This window comes from Epinephelus lanceolatus, chromosome 23 (genome assembly GCF_041903045.1).
Source record: "Epinephelus lanceolatus isolate andai-2023 chromosome 23, ASM4190304v1, whole genome shotgun sequence".
In the NCBI taxonomy this organism is placed as follows: domain Eukaryota; kingdom Metazoa; phylum Chordata; class Actinopteri; order Perciformes; family Serranidae; genus Epinephelus; species Epinephelus lanceolatus.
This window is the reverse complement of record NC_135756.1, coordinates 1301914-1312500: the sequence shown is the minus strand read 5'-3', so window position 1 is coordinate 1312500 and position 10587 is coordinate 1301914. Positions and strand designations below refer to the sequence as shown.

The 10587-nt window shown below is 40.2% G+C and overlaps 1 protein-coding gene across 1 annotated transcript in view; it reads right to left on the bottom strand.

Annotated features, from left to right (window-relative positions):
- The window catches only part of LOC117249410 (thyrotropin-releasing hormone-degrading ectoenzyme-like), a 282617-nt gene that overhangs the window by 62100 nt on the left and 209930 nt on the right, over nt 1-10587 (bottom strand). The window contains exons 7-8 of the mRNA XM_033615055.2: nt 3019-3156; nt 2309-2374 (exon numbers count right to left, since the gene is read on the bottom strand). Of these exons, the coding sequence (XP_033470946.1) occupies nt 2309-2374; nt 3019-3156 (204 nt within the window). The remainder of the gene's footprint in view (nt 1-2308; nt 2375-3018; nt 3157-10587) is intronic.

The window sequence follows — 10587 nt, the reverse complement described above, 5'->3', positions numbered from 1 at the left end:
TGTATGTGGGTTTTTAAACATGTATAAACCCGCTAAAAATAGTGTATAGACCGTTTTACTGTGAGTAAACAGTATGATGTCGTCTCCATAGATGTTGATGATGCGAGTGGTGCGTTCAGAAACACACAAACTGGACCGTTCATAAATTCGTCACATCGACTCTTAGCTTGTAGCTTAATAAATGTTTTAATATTAAAAAAATATATATATAATATATAAAATATTATATTATTTATTTTTTTCAGTAGAAATTGGAGGTTTCAATCACACTGTCGCCCAAAACTGCTGCCATGGTTAAAAAATTGTACGAACTACACAAGAACCCTTTTCTTCCTTTCATCATGTCGTGGAAGAGATACACTGGTGATGTGTTTTTACTTTGGAAAGGATCTATACCCAGCCTCCTAGAGTTTTCACAGTTTTTAAATGACAGTTTTGCAGGTCTAAAATTCACCCTTAATTATAGCCTTTAAGAAATCAATTTCCTTGATATCAATTTGACAAAAAAAGGTAATCTCCCCTCTTCCTCTCTCTACCCAAAACCTACAGGTCGAAACACACTTCTTCATGCTGCAAGTTTTCACCCAATTCCTCTCAAAAACAGTCTACGGTTTAGTCAACTCATCAGACTAAAAAGAATCTGTGCTGTCTCAGAACAGTATAACACAAGTAAAGATGAAATGCTAACAAAGTTAAGAGAAAGGAATTACCCTGAAGATTGGCTTGTAAATGCAGAAACAAAGGCATACTCAAGAAGCAGAGATGCATATATACAAATAAAGAAATCTTTAAAACCTAAGCTGAACCTTGGATTCTGCACTACATTCACACCCAAAACCAAAAATATTAAAAGTGTAATTCTAAAACTTTGGCACATCCTCCAAAATGACTCATCTTTCAAAAGCACCTTTACTGATCCACCTATGGTCACTTTTAAAAGAGGAAGAAACATAAAGGACAGAATAGTCAAAGCACACCAACAGCCTAAAGTCACAAACAGCAAACTTGTAATAAATCATCTCCAAGGCAATTTTAAGTGTGGTACCTGTATAAACTGTCAAGTCACCACAAATATTAAACAGTTTAATGTCACTGATAAAATGATCAACATTAAGGACCTGATAACATGTAAATCAAAAAATGTGGTGTACGTAATAAAATTTCCATGTGAAAAAACATACGTAGGTGAAACATCCCGACCCCTTAAAGAGCGGATTACAGAACATAGGAGTGCCTTTAAAAGAAAGGACTTCACCAGTCCTGTGGAGAGACACTTTAATGAAATGAATCACCCTCTCTTTTCTGAGGCATTGAAGTTATTAAACCAAGTCAAAGAGGGGGTAATGTTAACTTCATGAGAAACAGGAAAGAAGCATTTTGGATTTTTTATCTGCAGAGTCTCTCCCCACAGGGTATGCATGAGGATTTTTCAATTAGTGGGTCTTCTGTGTGTTTATAAAATGTATTCTTTACAATGTTTAGTTTGATACTATCTTTTTACCTTTTAATGTTTTATTATGTTTATTATTTGCTGTCTTTGCTGGTCCCTTTTTATTTTTTAATATTTTTTGACTTTTTTGTAATTTTTGTTCATTTTTTCTGTGTGTAGCACTTTAAATCCCCTCATGTTACTGCTCTCTAGCTCACGACCACAAAAGGTGTTTTCTGCTAGACACTCCCCTTGCTTCTCATGTGCTTCCAACACACTCACCTTTACTAGTGATTCAGTGGCTGAAATATATATGTTGATGCATAGGATTGGTCACATGCATTTTTTTTCTACTCTTTCAATTTCAAATGAAAAATGATGTGTGCAATATGTTTCTTGATGAAGACCACAAGTCGAAACATGTTGGTCAATAAAGCTGTTTTTCATACCACAAGTGTTGCTGGAGCTCTTTTGACATTTTCCATAGTTCAGGCTCAGGTCAGGCTCTGACTGAATGTGTGGGGTCATGCAGGGTCAGGCCTCATTTTTGGGCCTGACCAAAGCTTCATCTCTGTGAACTTAAAAAAGTGAGTGTGCTCAGGTTGAACTCAGGTCAGTCATGGTGGATTGTGATATTGTTTTACAGCAAAACTTCCTCTGAACTGCCCCTGCAGCCAAATCCACTTATTCACCACCCATCTGTATACTCAGTCTGCTCCAAACTGTCAGCGTTTAGCCAAAATATGGCTGAACACACACACACACAGTTTGTGTCCAGGTGACACACCAGTTCGGAGCCAACCCCCAGCTGTCCCTGTTGTCCTCAGATATATGAACCTCTGTATACACAGCTGGAGCTTCAGGACGACATCAACTTACATTGAGTCCTTTCTGGAACAGCGTCTGTCCCATCACGTTCGCCAGCATCCGGATCAACGCCGCCCCCTGCAGACGGCACAGAGGAACACACTTTCAAACACAAGAACCAGTAGAAACATTATCTTCATTCTTTATGTTACACAAATCAATTCATTTCATTAGAATCGCTGTGATTGGTTGATTAGTAGATCAGCACTGAGCTTCTGAGTCCACTTAAACTTTGGTGAACTAACGCGCCGAGAGTCCAGAATGGAGGAAGTTATCCTGTTAGCCATGTCGCACCTGTCAGTTTTATATAGTCCCGCTCTGCTTGAGTTTAAACGGCTCCATAGAAAAGATGCAGAATAATCTGAAGTCAATCCTGAGTCATGAGTCCATGTTTAAAATTTTAACATATTCGGTTTTGTTTTCTAGTTAGCCACAAAGCTAGCTCAGTAGGCTGCAAATTTGTGATTCCTTGGTTGGCGAAGGTATGACCCGCCTAAACCCAACCAACAAAGGCAACAAGTGATAGCCAATCAGAGGGAGAGTAGGTCAGGTTATGCCTTTGCCATCCCAGAAAACACACATTCACAAGCAGGCCATCATGTTAAGAATGCTACTGGCTAGTTAGCATGTTAGCATGCCAGCTCGTCCCCAAGCTTTTATATCATCATATTTTATTCAGATTAGTGAATTAAAGACGGCCGATGGATTTTATGGTGACTCACCTTTTTGTAGGCGATCCAGTCAAAGACTCGGTCGATGTCGGTTGCCTGCTCCACTTCCTGTGAGATCGGGTGGGAGGAACTTAGGCCATCCAATAGCATCACCTCGTGGAGGACATCAGTCAGGAAGCGCTGCTTCTCCTGGAAACACACAAAAGTTTGTCTTTGTTACTTACAGGGACATTTTATTGATATTCATTCACTGGACACTGGACATAAACGTTAACCACCACATGTCTCAGCACACTAAATATAAGAGAGCCAGATGCTTGTCCCCAAACGGTAAGTGAGTCCCCACAATGTTGGTGGCAAACTGACCAGATTTTTGTCCCCATATTGCAGGTGAGTCCACACAATGCAAGTGGCTCACCCACCAGAGGCTTCTTCCCATATTGTGACAGTGTCCCCACAATGTTTGCAACTCACCTACCAGTTGCTTGTCCCCATATGGAGGTGAGTCCCCACAGTGTAGGTGTACGAACAGGTAATTGTCCCCACAATGTGATTAATTCTCTGCAGTGATTTCTCTAATCCAGAGTTTGTTTTGGTTTTCTTCTTCCGGCTCATCTTATCACAAACACACGCCTTAACCCTGAGTCTTGGAAGCTGGTGTTTGCTTTGGTTTTCCTCCAGCTCAGCTTTCACCAGACTGCAGTTTAATAATTAAGTTTGGCAAAACAAAGTTGGTCAACAAACAGTCGTTTAGTGGAACAGTTGGTTCAGTACACAAATGCTTAGTTGTGTAATCAGTGTGGTTAATCTCTGTTTATTGTAATCTTGTTTTCTTTTATTGTTTCCACTCTTCATCTGAGCTTCATCCCCCTAATTCCTTCCTCTTCGTATTTCCTGTCCTCATCGTTTTCCATATTGTGTCTGTCCTTTTCCTTCCTTTGTTTCCTCTTCCTCTTTCATCTTGTCATTTCCTTTCCTCTGCTTCCTCTCATCTCTTCCTTCTTTTTATTCCCAACCTTCTTTCCACATCCTCCGTTCCACTCATCCCTCCATGCCTCCTCTCCTTGCTGTCAATCTTTCCTGTCTTTGTTTCCTCTCATTACTCCTTTTCCTGTTTCCTCTCTCCTCCTCCGCTCACCCAGTTTCAGGGTGTTAATAGACATCTGCAAACATGTTGAGCTGTAACGAGCTCTGTCTAAATTACCCTTGGGATCAGACTAAATCCGGAGAAGTGCGGCTCTGTCTAATTCATGGATTACAGTGTTTACTATGGCGATTCGGTTTTAATGAACCTCCATCTTGTTAAGCTATAGAATTGTAGGCTTATTAAGTTTTAGTCGTTAATGAATGGAATGAACAGGAACTTTTTTTTAATTAACAGTATCTGCTGGGATCTGGCTAATTCTTGGTCCAATGTGGCTCTATGTAATTCATGGATTACAGTTGTTTATTAAGTAGATTTGACTTTAATGAATCTACATCTAGTTAAACAAAAGTTTCCTGAGATATTGCATCTTTAATGAACATTAGGATCGACAAGGACATTTAGATTTTACAGTGTCTGCTGGGATCTGGCTACTTCTTGGCAGACGTGGCTCCGTCTATTTTGACTTGCATGAAATATTCATCTGTGCAAACATTAGCCTATGCTTCCTGATCTCGCTCTGTGATGCAGAGACTGTTATCTTTCCTTTGTCCCTGAAGATTAATGGTAATGTACCGGCCTAATATCTGGTGTGACAGTACAGTGGTGGACCCTGCAGGGCCCAGGCTGATCTCTGCACGGTCCACACTCTGCACTTGGTTAGTATGTGATCCCTCCTTGATGCTGTTAACAAGTCAAATTATTTATCTAGAAACAGAGCAGGTTAAACACCAGTACAGCAACGTGCCCGCCCAAAATATATTTTACACAACAGAAGAAATAACTTATTAGTCTGGGGACTTTCTCTCTGGAGGACTGAGGAGTTTACATGTTTACCATCAATGAAATATTGTTGTTGTTGTCTTCTCTAATAAATGTAGTGTAAATGGTGAAATCAGTTGTTCACAGACATCTGCTGCTAAATGTTGCCCTGCCTCTTGTGTTGGGGTAATTACAGCCAGCAACACAATACACAGTGATTTTTCTTTGACTGTAACAAACCTGGCGTGAGTGATGTGTCTCCAGTCACTCAATCACAAACAATAATAGAGAAGATTACAGTGATTTTAGTGACTGTAATTTCTGGGGCAGGTTGTTTTCTGTCATAACACCCTGAACCGCAAAGCAGTGAAAAGTAGTGTGTGCATGTGATCGGCCACGTGCAACACATTAATGACGTCTGGGCTCTTGACTTGAGCTCCTACAAATTGTCACGATCACATCTGCAGCAGATGTGTTGCATCACGTTTGTGTCATGTGTTTTGGCCGTTGGATTAAATTTGCAGCTTTGCAGTAACGTTAGTGTAGTTTAACTCACAAACTCACAACAGAGCAGTTTTGTTGCCTCTGAAACAAGCTGCCTTTGATTTTTGATGAATTATAGCAAAAGAAACAACTATTTTAGCCGTTTCCACTTGCTCCTGTAGTTTCACTGCAAAAAAGAGCAATGTGCATCACTTTTTTATATAAAAAGCTGCAGTGAAATGAAACATTTCAGGCTGCAACAAACCCAAACACATCTCACAAAACCCTGGGGGGACTGTATGCTGTGATATCCACAGGAAGAGGGCAACCTAGTCTCATTCTTTAGTCACAGACATCTGGTGCTTGGTCAGTGACTTCCAGTGTCAGACACCAACGTAAAAAGACATCTTTTCACGTTGGCATGATATATGGCTGGTCCCTGCTATTGTTTAACAGCGCCTGACGGTGTCAGGGGTCACACAGCGGGACAACCATGAAAGCCAAGGGCACGAAAGTCCCAGTAGGGCAGACAGGAGGAGTGTTGGATGGGTCCAACAACCAGCAACTTTGACCCAGGACAACTGTGATCACTTACCTTTTGGATGAAAAGCCAAACCCTGTTGTTTTTTTCTAAACGTAACCACGTGTGTGTTGTTGAAGGAAAAAAACATCAGTTGGTGGTGTTGTACCAGCGTAGTGCTTTTATTTTGAAAGAGACTGTATGCAAACTGTACATTTCCTGTGAAAACAGAAGTGTATTTTGAAAACAGACAATGCATTTAACAGGCTGAAGTTGACACGGCGTCCCAGAACGTCAACAACCAACACACCCAGGGTACCTTGGACGTCATATGTGGACGTGGAAAGCGAACATGTTGAGGAGGGAGACACGTTTTACAGGTTGTGTTGGTTTCAGTAAGAATAAGAAATGCTGCTTATTAAAACTAATTCACTGGTTATCTCTCACATTCTTTCACCTGTGCAGTTTGTTCTCTCTCTCATCAATAACATGTTTAATAAACACAGAGCATCTTTTATGTTGTAATGTTCCTGAGCGTGTGTGTAGTGACTGTGTGTGAATGTGGTCGGAGTCGATCAGTGATTCTCACAGACGGGGCTGTGTCACACTCCTGCTCTTCACACTGTAATGTGTTTTACATAAAAACAAGGATTTTATGGAGCTGACTGCAGAGCTGAACGCTCTTGTATTCTACTTACTGAACACATCATTAGCATCTGAGTGCATCTTTTTGTTTGCACGTAATGGGCCGTCGGTGTGTCATCCTTACAGGCCTCGCAGCCCCCGCAGTCTGACTGAAAGGCCTTTTGTAACTCTGAGTACAAATTCTGTGCAGAGCCCAAACAAAGCACTTCATTTTCTTTTTTACTTTGTCCTGACACTCCTCATTCATTACACAACACAGGCAAGGGGGGGGGGGGGGGGGGGTGTTTACCTGCACGCACTGTAAAGACAGTAAAAAGACTGTTTTCATCCTGTGCACTTTCATTAACATTCACAAAACATCCACACTGTGTTCCAGAGGCAAAATGTCTGAGGAAATGAAAATCTGAGCTTTAATGTTCATCCACTGCTTCTCAGGACTGATTCAATGGATAGATTTGATTTGATTCATTACTAAAAGTCATCAGGATATATTAATAAGGTCACGTGACTTATTTCTATTGAAATTCTGCAGTCTAGACTTGGGAGGCGGGATCAGGGAACGACATGTACATGCTAATGTCATCTCACTTTTTACACGAGAACACCTACACATTAAAAACCTCAAGAACATACAGTCATAAAAAACGATAAAGATACTCAACTTCAGAAAGGTGACCAACGACTAAGAACGAGGGATGCATGATATTGAATTTTTTGCTGATATCTGATATGCCGATATATAAAATCTTATTTGATCAATACTGATATCAATATATCTACTTTTTACCCCACCTTCATTATAAAGATATCGGCCGACTCTGATGACGTGCCAACATTATTGTGCATCTCTATTTAGTGCTGCTGTGGAAAGGATGTTTTATCACACTAACTTCCTCAGCATGCATTTTTTCAGCCATTTTTTAAAATCTGTTCAGGGAAGGAACAGATTTAATTTAATTTGGGACTTTATTCCAGTACTTCCCTCCTGCGTAGAGGAATGTGCTTCTCCATAGTTTGCTTGTTATATTGGTTGTTGTTTCATATTAAACCTCTTTTCCACCAACACTGGTGCCTATATGTGGGTTTTTTAAGATACCAAAAAAGTGCTAACAGCTTAGTGAACATTAGAAAGCAACATGGAGGCTTGTGAAACTGTTACAGTGATTTTTTTTTTGGTTCTATATTAAATTTTCAATTAAATTTTATTTATAAAGCCCAATATCACAGATCACAATTTGCCTCAGAGGGTTTAACAGCGTTTTAATGAGGAAACAAATGGAAGAAAGCTCAGAAACCAGAAGAAGAACTGAGGCACGATCCCTCTTCTGGGACAGACAATCCAATATATTGGACTTTTTGCACAATAGAAAACAGCATGTGGGGGTGCATGGAGTTATGTCAGGTTGGAAACCTGCGACATCAAGAGTCCCACAAGGCTCAGTACTGGGGCCCGTTCTCTTTGTCCTATATATAAATGATTTACCAAGTGTGATACATTCTGATTTATACCTTTTTGTGGATGACACTAAAATATTTAGGACAATTACGAAGGACACAGACACAGTTCATCTTCAAGCAGATCTTCATAGCATGAGTAATTGGTGTGATACCTGGTTATTGAAATTAAATCCAGAAAAATGTAAGCATCTGCATGTCAGAGGAAGGGGTGACAACTGCGTTGAGTATGTGGTTGGAGACTTGCTTGTCCAACATGTAGAAGAGGAAAAGGATGTAGGTGTGGTGGTTGACAGTTCATTAGAATTTCAAAAACACATTTCTGAAAAAATTAAAATAGCAAATTCCAGGGTGGCGATAATAAAACGAACTTTTACAAATTTAAGTAAGGAAATTGTTTTACCATTATACAAAGCTTTGGTGAGATCTCATCTTGAATTTGTTAGCTCTGTCTGGTGTCCTTATAAAGCAAAATATATAGAAAAAAACTGAAGCGGTTCAGAGAAGAGCAACCAAATTAATCCCAGGTCTGAAAGAGATGTCATATGAAGAGAGATTAAGGCACTTAGAATTACCAACTCTTGTCTATAGGAGGTATAGAGGTGACATGATTGAGGTTTACAAACTTGTCCACAAAGTATATGATTCCACGGCAGAGCCTGTTGTCAGCTTTTGGAATAATAGGTATGAATTACGAGGAAATTCCTTAAAACTCATCCCAAAAATGTGTCACTCTGACAAAAGAAATAACTTAGGACTGTAACAGTATGGAATGAGCTTCCAGAGGATGTAGTGCAGGCTCCATCAGGGAATTTAAAAATAGACTAGATAAATTCTGGTCAAATAAGGATTTTTTATATAATTATAAAGCAAGGATAGGATTTTTGTGGATTTGGATTATTTTTTAGATAATGTAGGAGATTATCTTGGATATGTTGTTATATGTATTTAAGTGATATGTATGTATTATTGAGGTTTTTAACTGTATATTGTGTTTTTTGTTTTTTTGTATGGCTGATATTATTTTGAGTCTGATGCAGAGGATTTATATCCTGTATTAGATGTATTTTCATTAAATTCATTAAATTGATGTGTTATCAATCCAGTCTCTCTTTAAACTCATCTCTGACACATTTGGAACTATGTCAGAGCGCTGTTTGGACAAAGACAGAGAATTTGTGGCAGCGTGTCACTGCATTTCGCAGTAGAAGGGGCAAAAATGGACGCATCCATGATGGTGTTGTATTTTCATCGCTGCTGATCAGAGTTGGAGCTGATAAATACTTGTCACTACTGCAGATTCATTTGTCCTGGGAATGAATGCCTGGTAACCTTTTCACTAAAAACACACACCAAGTTTTGGTTGATGTTAGCAGATTTATTTTGTGCAGTGGAAAAATGCGCTGTAGACACACAACCCCTCGTATTCAGGCCTTGAGAGTCCCAAACACATTGAAAATACCCGGTAAAATAATTTGGACATGGACCTTATAAACTCTTGCAGAAGTTTTAACTGCCGCAGAGCCAGCTCAGCTCCAAAATCCAAAACTTGGTTATGGTGAAGAGAAGATCAGGTCTGGGGACACAATCCTTGGAGCAAGGCCATGCAGTGAAGACTACGTCACTTTAGAGACGTTGATATGATACGTACAAATGTAAGGTATTCTTTCAACATTTTCTTCTGACACTGAACTAATGATGTAGCTAATGTCCTCATGGTTTCCTTATCATAGACTGTGGAAATAGTTACTTTGTCTTTGAGTGGACCCACACTCACTGGTCACATTAACACAACAGAGGGGGCAGAGCGGACTGGACTGGATTGATTCTCATTGGTTAGACTACCTGTGGCAACTGCAGCCAATTGCACAAGCTTGTTGGGACACACCCACTGTGTGTGCTCTATAACTGCAGCATTAACCAGCCTCAGATCACCACAGACGGCAGAGATGACGCACATCAACAGAGAGAGCTCTGAACAGATCCGTGTCATGCGGGCGAATGGAAAATCTGCACATGAGATCCAGCAGCATTTTGCCAAACTGGGCATCAAAGTGTCTCTGAGGACAGTGAGGTATCACTTCAAGGAGAGACAACCACGCCGCTCATGTCCGAGGAAGCTGCACAAGTAAGTAGCCGAAAGAACTACAATGTCTTGAAAGTACGTGCCTTTTTAATGCAGAGATGGCACAACAGAGCCGCTATGAACCCCCTTCTTTACGACGCCTTTGCATTTTTACACAAAACGAAACAATGGCGGCATCATTACCATTTTCTTCCTTGTTGAAGTTTTTTTTGTTGTATTTTCTGATCAGCTGTGAGGGTCATAAGGACAGAGGGATGTCGTATGCTGTAAAGCCCTGTGAGGCAAATTGTGATTTGTGATATTGGGCTTTATAAATAAAATTGATTGATTGATCATATGTTGTACTCAAGGCTGATGCTGTTGTGCTACATGTCGCACCCTTCACCCCTTTTTGCTCCTGTGATGTCATCATGCTGTCTAACATCACACACTGGAGCAACATGTTGCCTTCGTTGTTTGGTTCTGTGTAAAAATGCAAAGGCAGCGTAAAGAAGGGACGTCGTAGCAGCTCTATAGCACCATCTC